The sequence below is a fragment of the Chelonoidis abingdonii genome, chromosome 1 (assembly GCF_003597395.2).
Source record: "Chelonoidis abingdonii isolate Lonesome George chromosome 1, CheloAbing_2.0, whole genome shotgun sequence".
Lineage (NCBI taxonomy): Eukaryota > Metazoa > Chordata > Testudines > Testudinidae > Chelonoidis > Chelonoidis abingdonii.
Genome location: NC_133769.1, coordinates 256,910,861 through 256,928,383, shown reverse-complemented (window position 1 = coordinate 256,928,383; position 17,523 = coordinate 256,910,861). Strand labels below are relative to the sequence as shown.

The 17,523-nt window shown below is 40.0% G+C and overlaps 1 protein-coding gene across 1 annotated transcript in view; it reads right to left on the bottom strand.

Moving 5' to 3' along the window:
• Positions 1 to 1,583: 1,583 nt before the first annotated feature.
• Positions 1,584 to 17,523, bottom strand: part of GCC2 (GRIP and coiled-coil domain containing 2) — a 42,506-nt gene continuing 26,566 nt past the window's right edge. Inside the window, exons 18-23 of the mRNA XM_032771974.2 lie at positions 14,524 to 14,700; positions 13,442 to 13,659; positions 11,401 to 11,595; positions 9,416 to 9,555; positions 8,187 to 8,388; positions 1,584 to 5,823 (exon numbers count right to left, since the gene is read on the bottom strand). Coding sequence (XP_032627865.1) covers positions 5,753 to 5,823; positions 8,187 to 8,388; positions 9,416 to 9,555; positions 11,401 to 11,595; positions 13,442 to 13,659; positions 14,524 to 14,700 — 1,003 coding nt within the window. The 3' untranslated portion in view covers positions 1,584 to 5,752. The remainder of the gene's footprint in view (positions 5,824 to 8,186; positions 8,389 to 9,415; positions 9,556 to 11,400; positions 11,596 to 13,441; positions 13,660 to 14,523; positions 14,701 to 17,523) is intronic.

The following is a 17,523-nucleotide window of genomic DNA, read 5'->3' as shown; positions in this document are numbered from 1 at the left end:
CAAGAACTGAAATTTACCTACCAGAATAGAGACCTTCACTGGAGAAGCACTTGGCCAGGGCTCAGGGGGCATCATAATAGTACGGATGGTGGGGCCAAACACTCTTTGCAATGAGGTAGATAGGACAGTGTTTAACAGTTTTAAGTACCTTTCCTTTACTTGGTTTCTAGCCCAGTAGAGACAGTATAAATCAATGAAAATATTCATCAGCTGTGGACATAAGGTCTCACAGGTTCTTAAAAAACAAACAGACCACTGCTATCATGGGAGGCCTTCAAAGTAAATAGATTACTCTACCTGGGATTTTAGATGCTGAAAATCAAAATGATATTTTAGATATGAAAATTGCTGGGGGTTTGGACAATGCAAAGGCTAAAGGAGAATGGCAATGAAACTGCATTTTTTTTTTATTTGGTGGGGGTGAAAGAGGACTTTATTTTCTATGAATTTTGTTTTCTAGTACCTAGTCCATTCCAAACTGCAAGGTGGATGTAAACAGCAGAATATCAGAAACCTCCACTTAGAATGGCTGCATTTTTACATTCATTCTTGTACACAAGTGTAAATCAGTATGCAAGGTACCAGGCAATGGAGAATCATATTTATTCTAGTCCATTATGCTACTAAAGTTAGCTATGACTTTGCATCTTTTCATTTAGAGAAAAATCTGTATTATCATAATGAAAGCAGCTTTATGTTTAATCTTAAAACACACAAACCTTAAATTTGGTCTACACTTGAAAGCTATATTGGAATAGTTACCTCAGGGTGAAAAATCACACCCCTGACCAACCTTGCTATGCTGACATAGCCCTCAGTGTAGGCACAGCTATGTTGACTTTGGGATCTGGTATTCCTACACAGATTGAAAAACCCCTGTCAGTGTAGACTGGAGCCACCCTATGGGGTTATGCCAGCATAGCCATGCTAGTATAGTCTCTGTCGTGCAGACATACCTTCAGTCTTTCCTAGATTTTCAAGAGCTTGGGTGTGGGCTTCCAGAAGAAATGAGTATTGATTTAGAAGCAAAACCTGACACTCAAATTCAGAATATTCTTGCCAAAATTACTAGGATGAAGTCTGAAATGTCAAGCTGGTGGTTCCTGCTGGCATAATTGCTTTTTTCTCTCCTGCATTTTCACAACAAGGTTCCCCAAAACTTGATTCGCAACAAAGAAAACGATCAAAGCCAAAGCAGATTTAATTAGCAAAGGAACAATAGAGATGGATTCTTCAGTTCTATTCCTTCACCCTTCCTCTCTTACCAGGATGAGTTCACAGTGGCTATATATATTTATCTAAGCAAAAAAAGACTAGGGGAATTGGACAAGAGGTATATATGTTTGAGTTTAAATCATTCTTGAACATAAGAAATTGGATGCTATTTGAATAAAGAGGCTAATCTTGTGAAAGTGTTAGTTTCAGGTTAGAGTGGCTGGTGTGTAAGTTAAACCAGAGAATCTCTGAAGCAGCTCCTCCACCCTTAAGACCACACATTCTGCATTTTTTAATCAATCTCAGCTACTAGATGTCAGCCATTTTCTGTCTAGTAGCATATGCTAAACAACAAATAACAAAAGCACAAATTTTTTAAAGTTCATTTATATTTTTCCTAATAAGATACACTAAGACAGCTATTTTACATTAAATTTCTAAAATTATATTTCTCCCCACACACATATTCACATTCATTTTCAACATGGTGATGCTATCCCCAAGTCAGGATTGTGTCAATATTTCTATAGTAAACCCATAACTCACGTTATTCAACTTTTTACTATCATAAATCCTTTTACTTTTGTACTGCAGGACAAATCCATAACAGGAAGTACCTGAATAACATTTACTCAAATTATCAAAGAACACAGGCATTCTGAACAAAGGCACACACTCAGGTGAATATGCATTTTATCGAAATGTATAACAGAACATTAGGAGACCACCAATTAACATTTCTAACAAACTTGTTTATCTACTTTTGTTACAAGTAACCCCTACGATTACAACAGAAAGAAGTTCTCTTCCATTTGTTCACTTTGCACCTCTGACACCATATACACCCAAGTTTCAGTTTTGTGGATGCTGCCCGCCTTTCCCAGGCTCTGCAAAAAGGTGTTTAATGGTCCTAGCAGCAGCAGAGCTAGTACGAAAAGGTTGGGAGGTAGATGTGCAGAGAGAAAGGATGGACCTGAGCATGTTCAGTGGTGTTGCCTTCAGGCCCACTCAAAATTTCCTTGTGAATAAACAAAGGAGCAGTTATACTTTAAGTATTTGTTTTGTTTCTTTAAAAAAAATCAGGATATGTTTTAAAGTGTGCTCCTCAGAAAGAGGTTTTAATAGTGAATTTTTAAAAAAGTATTCAATGTGATGGCCTCTCTGGACAGCTGTGCCTCTGCAGGTGAAAAGAGAAGCACAAGCCAAGTGGTGGCACCTGCAGGAACACCTTTGTAAGGTAATAAAAGGGAGTGGGCTCCAGACTTGTGCAAGTGTAGGCAGCAGTTGCTGAACCACAGTCCAACAGATGTGCAGGGGGTGGGGCCATGGCCCTAAACACTCTCCCTCTGCAGTTTCTAGCACTAGCTTCAGAACCGGCAGGCTCTTTTGGAGTCCCCAACAGCATCTGTAATCAAACTGTGGCCCTCTTCCTTCTAATGTTGGGGAGCCCCTAATTTGGCCCTAAGTATGTAAACTTGGTGGGGCAGGGGTCATGTCTTTTTACAAGTCTGAAAGCAACTCAGGATAATATGGTACTGTAAAAAGAGTAAACAGAACAAACAATCAAAGTGAGGCCTAGATACACTCCTTAAAAATGAGCAGCACAGTGCAAAGGTGAGCAAAGTGCCAGCTTTAATTTTCAATTTAAATTGCCTTTTGGAATTTGAGTCACAACTAGGGTGCCTTATTAGAAGACTAAAATGGAAGTTAATGAAAAATAATTCTGCTTCCAGTCCACATGTCCTGTCTATCCTGTTTACTGTAACTATGTATTAAAAACCCCCAGACATGCACTTACAGCTGACGTTTCTTCCTCAGCCTGGAAAGGTTCTGTTTTGAAAGCACTGACAATTGTATCACACACATTATACAAATATGTTTAGTTATAATTATTAAAATATTCTTAACACTCTTTCAAGGCCTCAGTAATGTTCCTTTGTAGCAGAAGCATATGCAAGAAGTGTGAATTACATTGATGAGCACAATATTTGAGTTTCACTAAAATAGTGGATATACAAGTCAAAAGTCTGAAAACAAATAAAGCCATTGCTATTTAATACAGTCAGTGTTAAAGTATGCAAGCAGTATAAAATGTTATTCACAGTTTGCAAAGTTAAATAAAAATCTTAGGATTTGAAATACACATTTTAAAAGAGAAAAATTCACTTGTCACAGCCTCTCTATAACAAAGACAGTTGAATAGATATTGTGCAAAAAAGACTGAAGGAGGAAAGAATCATGACAGCAGCAAATTTCAGTTGAACTAGTTTTGAAATCAACGTAAGAAACAGTGCAGACATTTTCCTGCTGTGATTTAAAAACTTAAGCGCATATGAGTGAAATATTATGAACTGAAATCTTTTACCACCAACTTTGTCCTGGCATTTTAATTAGACTAATCACAATTGACTGTGAAAAAGAAAAATGAGGATTAACATCTAGTGATTTAGAAAAAATCAATGAGGAGGAAGGGGTGCGTATAGTCGGAAAATGACTGTAAAAACACCACAGTGGCATCTTCAGTTGTTCAAAAGATGTCTTTCTAATTATGAGGCCTGCAATCCTAGATAGGAAGGTCAAACTGGATGCTTTCTGTCTCATCTATGACCCAGGACAATTCTGCAACTAGAATTTAAAAAGTAGATTGCTAATTGGTTTGTGCCAAAAGGATTTACTCTATAGTAACTATGTTGGCTCTGCAGTGCTAATGGAAAATAGCAATTAAAAAAAATGTATTTCCCCCTCAGTATAGTAAGTCACAGGAAGTAGAGATGACTAAGAAGTCATTTACATATAGTCACTTTCATATCAATAACTACTCATCATAGACATTCTATTCTCATAGCAAGATAATCTCTACTGCTGTTCTTGCGGCCAAATTAACCACAGTCCTGATTAATACTACATTATTCAGGGAGTGGACAACAGAATCTCAGGACTGCTTTTCCCTAACCCTGGTCTTACTGTTTAGTTTTGTACAGTGTGGTATGGCAGCAGTATCTGTAGTAGAGAAAGATGTGCTGGTGGGTCTAAGTGTGCATCTTCCTGCTCCTCTGTGTTGAGAAGTGTAGTTTAGGACTGAATAAGAGCATATTGGAGAAGGGGAGACAAATGCCTGAAAAAGTCTTGGATGGTAGGTGAGAAGAATGCATATGTATATATAATAAATTTACATACAAATGGAGTAATTAAGAGAACAGAACTGGAATACATAGAGTAGGAGGAAAAAAGTAAAACAAAACAGAAGTAGAAGCTGGGGAGTGGGGGAGAGGAAATGAGCGCACTGTTTACAACAGAATTATACTTATTTTTACACATGGAAGTGCTGTTTCCAGAAAAGCCATGAAGTAGCATAATCTAAAATGAAGCACAAATCACTTGACCAAAAAGGCAGAGAGACAGGAAGGAGTGAAGAGAAAGAAGTGAGTAATTTCTTTACATAAGAATGCCTGCAAACTGCATCTGCTATAAAAGTATTCCAAGAAAACACACTACCTTCTTTCCTGGCAGTTTTATTTAGGGCGTGTAAACTTCAGCAAATTCAGATCCCTCCTTCAGGATCTTGTTCCTACCATCATTGTTTATCCTTTATTTCAGTATAGCATGATGGTGCCAGTGCCTGCTTACAGTTTCTTGCCTAGTCTTCATTACTCATCCCTCAAGTTGCCTATGCAGATTCCAGCCTCAGACAAAGATACCTTAGTTTAAGCCCTCTCTCCTAGAATTTTAGGCCACATGTGCCACTGATTCTTGAAAATGTCTGTCCTGGGCCTTCCCTGAACGGTCTCTAGCATCTGATCCAATGTCAGGCCTTGAATATCCATCCGACATATTAATATCCCAAACACAGGACAAGTTTTAGGGGTAACTAATCTCTTTGGCCCTAGGCTTCATATTCTGAATCTATTTTTGCTGCAAACTTTACTGAGAATTTAGCCAAAGTCAAAACAGAAAATGCCATGTCTCTCCAAATTCTCTTAAGAGCCATGCAATATTTTATAAAGATCATCATGCAGTGGAAACAGTTTTATTTGACTTTGATATTATACTATTTGGACAATAGATTTATAATAATACAAATTATTTGTTTTCTTCAAATTCATTGAGTGAAAATAGCATCCTGAAAATGTATTTTTGAAGTACTTTACTAAGAATTTTACCTATTGTTGTTGTTAAATTATGCGACTTTTAATAAAAATAAAATGTGACCAGTTTGCCAAATTATGTTCTCAAGTAATCAGTAACTTTTCACCCCTTTCATTTTACTCCTGAGTCCCAACTTGCTTAATCTAAAAATGTTTAGAAGAAACAATGAAATAGTTTGGCGCAACCAGAACCTGGAGTCAGAAAGTAATAGAGCATATTCTTTAGAAACCCTCTATTCCAATTTTTAGGCTAAGATGCATTGCTTAAGGTAATCTGCAAAATCAGAAAAATAAAACTGTCAGTGCTACATATGTAAGGTTCATTCTTCTATAGTAAAATTTCTCTGTTAGTGCAATTGTGGAATGTAAATGTCTAAAAGATTTCCATTGTCTCATCGAAGTCCTGACCAACTGTGAAGGTATGAAGCCCAACCAGAGGGCCGTGATGCACTTTCTTCCTCACCTGCAGGGAGGAAAAATACGCTTATAATCTTCACCAGCTCTGAACATCAACTATGCACAAGTGAACTGAACGATGCAGTCTTATTCAAGAAAGACACAAAAATGTACTGCTGTCAGTTTTCCTACATTCAAATCCCATCCTTATGTTCACCAGTTATCTTTTTTTAATGAGAAATCTTTTAAAATACACTCTAGAAAACTGCTACCACATTAACAGATTTTGTCATCATGAAACACCACTGTCCAGTGTACATTTTGTTTAGAGCAGTGGTCTCCAACCTTTTTACACACAAGATCAATTTTGGAATTTAAGTGCAGCCCAGGATCTACTCCATCCCCCTCTCCCTCCGTCACTTGCTCTCCCCGACCCTCACTCACTTTCAGCGGGCTGGGGCAGGGGTTTGGGGTTCACGAGGGAGTATGGGCTCTGGGTTGGGGCTGAGAGGTTTGGAATGTGGGAGGAGGCTCAGGGCTAGGGATGAGGGGTTTGGGGTGCAGGAGGGGGCTCAGGACTGGGTCTGAGAGGTTTGGAATGTGGGAGGAGGCTCAGGGCTAGGGATGAGGGGTTTGGGGTGCAGGAGGGGGCTCAGGACTGGGTCTGAGAGGTTTGGAATGTGGGAGGGAGCTCTGGGCTGAGCCTGGGGCAGGAGATGCAAGAGGGGGTTAGGGGTGCAAGCTCTGGCAGGAAGTTTGGGTGCAGGAGGGGGCTTTGGGTGGGGCAGAGTGTCAGGGTGCAGGAGGGGTTAAGGGCTCTGGGAGGGAGTTTGGATGCAGGAGGGAGTACAGTGTGCTAGATCTGGGGGAAGGATCAGGGCTGGGGCAGGAAGGAGTTCGAGGTGCTGGCTCCAGGAGGGGGCTCAGGGCTGGGGGTTGGGTTGCAGATTCCCAACAGGCTGCACTTACCTCGGGCGGCTCTTGGTCAGCAGTGCAGCGAGGGTAAGGCAGCCTCTCTGCCTGTCCCAGCCCTACACCGCTCCCAGAAGCAGCCAGCATGCCCTTGTGGCCCCTGGGGGGAAGAGGGGAGGTCATGTGGCTCTGCATGCTGCCCCTCTCTGTGAGCACTGCCCCCGCAGCTCCCATTGGCTGCAGTTGCCCGTTCCCGGCCAATGGGTGCTGCGGGTGTAGTGCCTGCAGGTAGGAGCAGTGTACAAAGATCTGCCCCGCCCCAGGAGTCATGGGGGCATGCTGGCTGCTTCTGGGAGTGGTGTGGGGCCATTGCAGGCAGGGAGCCTGCCTAGTTCCGCTGCACCACTGGACTTTTAGCAGCCGGAGATCGTGATCGATTGGCTGAGGCTCCGGGATTGACCAGCTGATCACGATCTACGGGTTGGTGACCACTACATTAGAGTATTTCAGGAAACATGTCCGCATTTGGCAAAGAGATAAAAGGCCTGTTTCATCTCCTTTATTGACTTCCCCTTGAAGATCTCATGTTAATGGTAAGCTCTATTTCCTAGGGACTGCCAAAATAGCAGTACTCAATGCCAGGAACTTTTTCTGCCTTGCCATTCTAATTATAAATTCTCCCACTTTGTGCATTAGTGTGTCTCCACATTTCACTGTCATGCTCACTTCTCCTTACTTTATATTCAGGAGTAACCGACTTATTCCTTATTTAAAAAAATGATCTGGAAAGTGCACATGCTGCCCCTGATAATCGAAAATGTTTAACTAATTACAATTTCCCTAAATAGGGAAAATGACAATAAATACACAATAAAAATGTTTTGAATGGGATAATACAAAAAGCCTATTGCAGAGTAAATTATGTTTGACAAGTACTCTTAACACTTACCATAAGAGGGAGCTGTCTACTTACAAAATTCTTGCAGAGGCCTGAATTTTCCTAGACCCTTGTACTCATGGGATATTTGTTGGAGAGTATTTTCAAAGGTGGACATTAGCCACTAAAAAGTTAGTTTTATAATATGACCTTTATTAATTAAAATTAGACTATAACTTCTAGTTTCTTGGGAGAGCATCTGCCATGGGAGCTACTTCACAGTACCTTTTTCCCCCTATATCACTTTGAATGAGATCTTCAGAAAAGTGACTACGTCTGCTATGAGGTTTAACAAGAAAGGAAGTTAGATATAACTGTTTCTCAAAGGTTGTATTTTTACGTCAGATAATTTTTTTTTTAAACTTTTGGCTAACAGTCTTGTTTTATTACAGTTATGAATATCTTAACTCCCTCCTAAATGACCAGAATAGTTCTATTCCCTGTCCGTTTACACCATGTTCTTGATCTTTATTGTTCTGGAAGATTTGCACAGAAGGATGTCACACCAGGTTTCACTTATCTTTTCTACTTTCATATTCTATTTCCACAACTTTTTGATAACACAAAAGTACCTCTCATACCATGGGCAATTGCAACAAGTTTTCCCTTCTCTTCAGGGCTGAGCTGCAACATGGTATCCATTACTGGAAGAAGCCTCTCTCTTTCACTGCCTGACTTCAGAAATATAAATTGAAGCAGAACATTTTTCAAGTATTCCAGATTAGCAACAGACTTCTCTCGCTCTTGGTTCCTTTCCAGTCGTCTTACTTCACTCTTAAGAAGCTGCAGGCAAAAAGAAACCATTAATTACTACATTTTCTTATTGATTTTTATAAAATGAACAACTGAATAAATTAATCTGGAAACACAGCACATATATATTAGACATGCAATAAGGTATTGAAAGTGTTCAGTAGTTTACCTAAGATGTGTTCTGGGCAAAGATCCCATGAGGCCTGAATGTACAACTGGCCTCCAGATAACACTGCTGGTTCAGAATTCATTTAACCTATTTATAATCTTAAACACCTTTTTGGATAAGTTTTGCAATATTAGTTAAAAGTAATGTAGTTCTATAAAGAAAGTATGGGGGAACAAGGTACAGACTGTGCAATTCTGGTGATCAGAAGTAAAATTCAAAGGTTTGAGTAGATATGGTACTTGGATTATGTTTTGGCAAACTATTCACTCATCTAATTAGGAAATATTTATATAGCAAAACAAGTGGTATGCACCCAAATTTTGATATTAGTATGCCGTGCACCTCACAAGAATGCTGTTTTGAAGATTGGCTTCAAAAAGCTGTTACCTTCAGTTGCAGAAAATGCAAATTGGCCTTGTTAACTAAGGACATAAAACAGTCTTAGAAAACAGCACCTTTGAATCCACCAACACTGATCAAATTGAGTAGCTCCTAAAATAAAATTAGATAAGTAACAGTCATTTGATGCTATATCAGCTCAGTATTTGAGCATCCAAAGAATCTTAAGCTCAACCTACATTTACATCTATTGAGTAAAGGTGCACTTGCATGTGAGAACTGACTTTTATCTTACCAACTACTGGGTATATTTTGTCAATGTTATGTACATACAGTATGTGGAATTTGAAAAAAAATTATAGGTAGTTATAGTTTGCATCTCACCAAATTTCAAACATTCCAGTTTGAATAATAAGTTTTGTGAAACAACTAATTTGGTATTAAGGTATAAAAAGAATTGCTTTGGAACACATACATACAGTAAACAAAAACAAACAACTCCCCCTAAAGAGCCATATCTAAAATGTCAGTGAGTGCATGGCTACTAACCTTAATTTGTTCCATTAATATTGCATTGGTTGCTTCCGATTCATGAAGCAATCCATTCAAATGATCAGCACTTTTTGTTGTTGTGTTTAGCTTCTGCACCAGCTCTTCTTTGGTGAGTTCCATTTGCCATTGAGGTGGCTCTGCAATTTTATATTTCAAAAAGAATTACTTTGGAGTTTACTTTACATGGTTCTTTACATTTGGACTGATAGTTTATCAGGGTCATTTTTCAGAATTACACTGGTGTCATGGTGGCAACATCAAATCACAGAAATGTAAAATCTGACTTCTCAGAGTTTTTCCATCACCACCCATTTCTATTATTGCTGCCAAATTTTTGGTTTGTGATTTTTTTTTTGTATATACACAAAATTTAAAGAAGTACTAAAAAGTTTGTAGCAACTCAACTATTTTTGTAGAATCTGACTTCAATGTTTCTTTAAAGGTTTGGGGGAGGCACTCCTGGGTTGTTTTTCCTTTCGGAGGAATTCAATATTTCCTCAAAATTGTTTTTGGACTTGCTTATCATCTCTGTACAATTAGCTGGTTGTTCTCATTTCCCCGCTCTACTTTTTTGCAACTCCAAAAGGAAATCCATGTACTTTGGCACAAGTTCCCTCTGATACCATGTTCTCCAGTGGCCCAATCCCGCTCACATTAAAGCCAGTGGAAGTTCTGTATCTGAATTTAATAGGAGTTCGATGAAAACTTAATAGCTTTCTATACAGTATTCTGAGCTGTTCTCTTCACACTCATAGTTCCTACAGTTTACCTACTCATTCACCCATCTGTTCTCTTTCCCATGAAAGTCCCTAAATGTAAAGTGGTTTTTTTTTTTTTTTTTTTACACAATTTTTTAGTAGTCTTGGAATCCATGAATAAAAACTGTAACAAACATGACCCTTAATCCCTATTCGAGGACAAAGCTTATACAAAAATTAATAATGTCAATGTACACTCAGTGCTAACAATGCATAGTGGTCTAGTGTCTGCAATATGAAGGAATCAAAGTTCAGATTTCTAACCCCTAAGAGATGCTAAATTATTCTTATAAGCCTCAGCCAGCTCAAGTAGCAATGTTTGTGGTGGCAGCAGTGTCCAATGCTCTATTAGAAGGGGTGGGATTCTTAAGGCACAGCTTAGGCTGAGCATTACAGCACCTAACTTTTAGATGACCTGCTGCCAAGTGGAATTCACAATCCCGAGTTAGGAGCCCGGGCTTCTTATACAATGCCTGAAGAAAGCCAGGTAGCTAAAAAGGGGGATTTACAGAAACCAACATGTTGAGTGGAGAGCCATCTAAGCTAGCCTAAGTCCTGCCCCTCAAAGGGAATTTGGTGCGTATCTCCATTCAGATGTCAGAGCCACAAACCATGTCCTGGGCATAGGTGCCTAATCCAAGGACGGAAGGAAGTATGGAAGGAGTGGGTGAGAGAGAGAGAGAGTGTGTGTGTGTGTATGTGTGTACACTGAAGGGGACTTGAACCTGGGCCTCCCACATCCTACATGAGTGCTCTAACCAGGAGGCAACTGGGTAAAAGATCACCACCACCACATTCTCCTCCATTTTATGCATGGCCCATGGGGATGTGATCTATGCTGGCCTGTGAGCACATCTACCGTATGGGTCCTTGCAAGTGAGATCTTTGGCACTTAGGGGACGTTACCAGTGGAAATTTAGGTGCCTAGGAAGTTTAGGTGTCTATAGGGTTAGGTGGCAGCTGAACAGGGGTTTTGAGGATCTTTGGACTTAGGCACCTGAAATGGCTGACAGGTGCTTAAGTCTCCCTTGAAAATCCCACCCAAGGTTGCTGCAACACTAGGGGGAAAAAGTTATGGTAGTAAAGTGGGAGAAAGAATGACAAGTATCTCAGTGCTCTAAGGGACAACTTTCTATGGTGCCCAGAAGAGTACCAAGTAATATTGATTCTATAACTCAAATTAGTTAAGTACTTAAACATCTATTTAAAAAAGGTTTTACTTGCCAAATTTGGCTTCAGGAGAATTAAGAAGTTGTTCCAATGATGGCATATAGATACTGGCAGAAGACACAGACTCTGTGTCAGTTGTTTCCATTCCTTCTCCCTCTTCCCTAGCTACAGTGTGCACATCAAGAAGAGGAAGGTCAGTGTTTCTCCGTTCTCGCAAGTTCTTCACTGGCAGGTTTGAAACAGCCGGACCTGAAAAAGAATTTCTTTTGGATGGCATACATTAATAAACAACACAGCTGTATGCTGGGGATGATCACCCAAAAGCCACTCAACCGGATATGAAGGAGAATGTGAGAACTAAAGATGTTAAATACATCTTTTAGCATCTTAAATTAAGGAGATGTGCACATGCAGTAAAGTGAAACAAAGCATCATGTGAGAAGTTCAGTCGTCCTTAAAGAATGAATAAAGCATATTTCACAATATAAAACACAGCCTTTCACTTCAAAGACACCACTATAACTAAACCCCAGATTACCAGTGATTTAAAGCGTCTTTTAAATGGCCTATGTGAAACAAGTCACTGGTGTAACTATTTTAAATTTAGGGGGCGGGGGGAGAGGGGGCAGTGGGAAGTAAGACCAGAGATGAGGCTGCATTAATCCTATAGCCACAATGAAAGGGAAAGGGGGAGTGAAAAGCTGGACAGTCACCCTCTAAGAGATTGCCCCTATGAACCAATTGGGTTGTCTCAGTCCAGTTTCTGGTCCGTGCCCACTCACCCACACAAATCCCAGCAGAAAACATTCTGGATATCGTATCTTTTTTCAGTACATATGCTAAAAATATGAAAGGTTGGTGCTGGTTTTACCTTTAGAAAGATATGGACCAAGGGTTAGTTTTTTACTCTTTCGGAAGGGTAAGCATTTCACAGCATACCTGTTCAGTAACAGTGGTGAGGGATTTTTTAAAAATAATATTGTAGATTGTTTCAATTTAGAAACTAAACCTCAAGGGATTTTAGTGCTTTTGAAAGTTGCATATTGACAGATGTGGAGAAAGTGACAGACACACCCACATCCACATAGATGGATAAAAGAAATAAAGTACAAGCAGAAGCAGCATAAACACAAGCCTCTTCTTTCCCTGCACGTCACCCCACCCTCTACAATGTGCCTAGTTCCTGAAGTGGGGAATCCCCTTCTAAAAGTGACTTTAGCTCAGCCTCCAGAACGAGTCTTCAACTTATTTTCCGAGACCGCCAACAAGGGTGCCAATTTGGATGGTAATATTTATAATACAAACTGACCCTTTAGGAAATGAGCTGAGACCAACAATTCACTCTACACGAGTCACTGTGTAGCCAAATAGCATTTGGGGACTATCAGCTTAGGTTAGGTTTCAACCCATGACCGTGAGTTCAAAGGCTCTATTTCCTATTATCAATACCCTGAATCATTCAATACCCTGTCTTTTCAGTAAATTTTTAAATAATAAAACACAACAAGATCTCTATCAGATACATATACCACTGATCTATATATAGCTAAAAAGGTGTTTTATAACTGCTTGGTACAACATTTAAGAACGTATTACAAATACAGTTTACTACACACAATCACATTCTATTGCTTTTTTGCTAACCCAGGATCTATGCTACACAGCTGTCTTTTGCTATGAGAAGTTGTAGCTTCTTCTATATGCACCGCATCAGTAGCTTTACTCTTTATCTTGGAAGGACATGGCCAGTGGGCTCTCCAAAACGTGATACAAATGGACAGGCAGAGCAATAATGACTCTTAATTTTTAGAATGACTCTTCCTCCCTCTGTCAGTAAGAAGACAAAATCCCAGATGTCACAGAAGAAATAAAGTGACATAGCTGAAAGAAGTACTGTATCAATAGTTGAAACCAATATCAGTGCTTACCATTTTATATGTGAAAAACAGCTGGTAAATGGGTATACCATATGTTTTTGGAGAGGTCTGTATGATTATCAACGACAGAGAAGTGACGAATCAGTCTGCCACTTAGCTAAACGTGAATAATCAACAAAAAGGGAGTTTTTGGGCTGCATGACTCTACAAAAACTTACCTCTTGTGCTGGGTTCACTCTTAAGTTGGAAGAATTGCGCTTCTACCTTGGATAACTGCTGTTGCAACGTCTCTACAGTCTTCCTATGCTCTTCTTGCAAATGCCTCACTTGATCTCTAAAACTGTTCTGAAGAGCTTCGTTCTGGGTCATCAGCTGACTCACAGTCTGTGCGTGCTCTGACTTCAACACCACGTTCTCAGACTGTATAGTACAGACCCTGAAAGATGAATGTTTACTTTATAGATGATTCCCAATTATGTTCTTTTTCCCCCGCCCACTAATTATGCCAACCTAAGAAAAAAAATTGTGCCTCATGCTTCCCTGATAAGTAAAAGACCCAGGTTCAAGTATCAGGTCTGGTCTTTGTTTCTATGGCCAACAGGAGCTGAAAGTATCTTTTGTTACTCTCCACCCATACCAAATGCCAACAATTTCGAAGATTATTCCATCCCACTCTCTGCAACAAGAAAGAAGTTTGACAGTACTACACAGGGAAACAGAAAGAGAGAAGGGGAAGGATGGAGTTTGTTGAAGTGCCCTGAAGCAGAAAAATTTAAGACATCCATAATGCTGTCTGAAAAATAAAAAGTCACAGATGCTCACTCTGACTAAAATAGTGAAATGGGGATTGTGGGAAGGAGATATTTAAAAATGTTACCTTTTCACAAGGGCACTAATTGGACTTTAATTGGCAATGATGGGATTCCCACCATTCTGTCTGTACTGCAATTTAGAGATTTGAACGCTTTTCCTAGTCAGAAGTGGACATTTGCATCAGATTTCTTCACTAGATTACATTTTTCAACACAATGGGAGTTCTGTACATGGTACTCAGAAGTAGCAAACAGCACTCAATGAGCTGCAAAAATGTAATCTTTGAAAGTATACAGTTAAACAGAAAAAAGGTGTAGGGAAATTTGAGTAGGAGGATGTTTAAAATCCCTAATCTTATGGAAATCCCACTAACTTTCCACACACAATTATACCCTTTCCATGAATGTAGAATGGTTCAAACAAACAAAGGCTTGGCACCAACTGCGCAAACAATAATACAATATATTTCGTCATCAGAGAACCATACTTTTCTCGGAGTTCTGCCTCTTTCGTCACCGTCTCCTGCAGCATCTTATTGTGCCGTTCTAGCAGGGTGTCATGTTCAGACTGCAATGCTTGAAGTTCAGTTACATTGATTTGTAAATTATGCTGGGCGTCTTGTAACTTTACTTTTAGTTGGTCTATCACCATTTCCATGTGTTCTCTAAGGAAAAAACAATACATATTTTAAAGAGAGTTATCTCATTTCAGAACTGCCAAATGTATCATTAGTATTTTGGGTAATCTATTCTATTAGATCTGAATTACCTTTTCATTACATTAAATGGTTTGAATGATTCAGTGTTATGACGGAATTCTTTCTAGAATATAACCTTAGCTGAAATGACAACAAAATAGCTGATTTCGGGATTGTCCCAGAAACACATGGCCTGCTTGTGTCCCATTGTTCCTGGAACAGCTTGAAGCATTGCCTGATTAAGGGGGGGTGGGGGAAGAGGAGGGAAAGAGTGCTGTTAATAATCCTTTCAGCATTAGACAAGTTATGGGGGACAAAGCTAGAGAAGCTGTGAGTGGGAAGGAAAATAGCTAATGGATGGGGTGCAGGTTTAGGTAAGAAATGTCTCTTGGGCGTTTTTTGTATTTGTTTGTTTGTTTTGCGCCAGCCTGGCAGGGGTGAACACAAGGTACAGGAAAGAAACAGCAGAAACTTGTGAAAAATGGGGTTGAGGGGAAGGTGGTAACTTGCAAAAATTAACACCAGAAAAACCAGTCAGTGTGCTATATTCAGATAAATTGATTCAGGCAAGAGAGTCTAGAGGAAAAAAAGCAAACTCACTTGTCCCAATTGTGACAAAAATACAACTTTAAGAACCTGAAAGCTTATTCAAGCTCTTAGTCCTTACTGATGTGAATAATTCTATTGACTTCTAAAATGCACTATTTGTATGGTTAAGAGTTGTAGAAATAACCCTTTAACTCAGGGAGCAATCCTTCCTTTGAAATTTTATCCTGTATTATTCAACTGTTGATCAAACTGTTCGACTTACAAATTTCTGAAATTAACCCTTCCCCAACAGCCTATGTCCAGTAGTAACAGAACACTGCTTCCCATCAGAATTCTTCTGCTGGCAAAAGGGGAAGATAAGTAAACGAGACTCCCTTACAACGATCTTGTTTCAAAGAAACTCATGCCCTGACTAGCTAGAATCTGATGAAGAATTCCTCCGAATTCTCAGTATCTTTTATTTATTTTTTTTAAATAGGCAACAGCTCAGATGCTATTTAATAGTTTCTATCAGGGATCCTCTCCCTAACGAATCATAGGACTCCCTCTGCTGGATCTGCAGCAGTATTTCCAAACCTGTGCCAAAGATCAGTTAATCACGACTAGGACTAAGATTGTCATGCAAATTTTTAGTAAAAGTCACGGACAGGTCATGGGCAATAAAGAAAAAAATCACGGAAGCCCATGACCTGTGACTTTTACTAAAAATATGCATGACAAAATGGGGAGCTGCAGGCTCCCCACATCAACCAAGGGGCCTGGCTCAGAGGTGCAAGGTCCCACCACCACCTGCAACGGTTCCAAACCCGGGGCGCCCGCGCAGCTCCAAGTCCCAGGGTGCCTGTGGGACTCAGGAGCTGCCGGGCACCCCTGCTGCCCATGGCGGCTGGGACTTTCTGGGAGCCCTGCTGTCAACAGTGGTGGGGAGTTTGGGGTCTTGCCACTGCCTCGACATTCCAGGCATCCCTGCCTCCACCCCAGCTGGGAGCTGCTGTGGGGCACTCCTGCCTCCCTCTGCAGCTGGGAGCTTGGGCACCCGCAGTTCCCAGCCACCAGAGGCGTCGGGGGACCCTGCAGCTCCCAGGTGTTGGGGGCTCAAGTCACAGAGGTCTCTGGAAGTCATGGATTCTGTGACTTCTGTCACAAAATTATAGCCCTTACCATGGCTTACGCACAATGACTCTGTCATTTTAGGACACGGACCACTTTTTGACCATGACCATCAGGAATGGTTGCCCTGAAACAGATAACTGCTAGTGTAGACTTAATTCCACGTGGGATCTAAGACTTTCTGAAACTGAATTGAATTTGTCAGGCCTATACTTGCACTTAAAAAGTTTTCAGTACTAGTTCAGTTCACCTTTTCACCATGTTTATGTCAGGGAAAGTTTACAAAAAAAGGGTAACAATGGGTAAAACTGTTGTGTATGCAAGTTTTCTGGGACTGGAACTGTTTAGTTTGTTTTTTTTAAACACCATGTCAGTTAACCTTGCTGAAAGCAAGTCTAATTGACATGCTGGTAAGAACTGGACTGGCCCCTGGAGCCTTGCCTACACTCGCCTTTCACTGATGCTGACAATGGTTCAGCTGAGCTGGTGTGAACAACAGCTTTTTGTAAATAAGGTTGTAGCTGAAAACCATTTTCAACAGTACATTTTCATGCCACAAATAAGGCTTACACTGAAACTGTTGACCAAAAGGCAGACATTATTTTCAGCTTCATTCTGAACCTCAAGGGTCCATCCCTCATCCAAGCAGGGACAAGAGAAAACAGATAATCCATGCAGGAAAAAAAAGTGTTTTACATTTTGGTGAGGGAGAAGATGGAGAAAGGGAGTATAAACATACATTCATTCAGGAATAAAGGTTACCTGTTTTCTTTTAAATCAGGAAAATAAAGCCTTACTCTAAGATATCTGTTATATAGCTATACAAAAACAAAATGCAAATTTATCAAACTCAAAGTGTTTTGCCAACAGCCATTATGTTGAAAGTAGGAGTCCCAGCACAAGTTACTGAAAAAGGGGTATGGTCAACTTGGAAATCAAGTGATTTCTAATAATGAGTTAAAATTAGATTCAGGTTTTAAATCTGTGCTTGAGTTTTCCTGCCAGTTTTTTGGGTTTGATAGTCACAACACTATTCCCTCACCAACCAGTAATTTTTTCAAGTGGAAGACTCCACAGAAACAGGAGAAACTGGCTGACTATATATTATTTATTTGTATTACAGTAGTACCT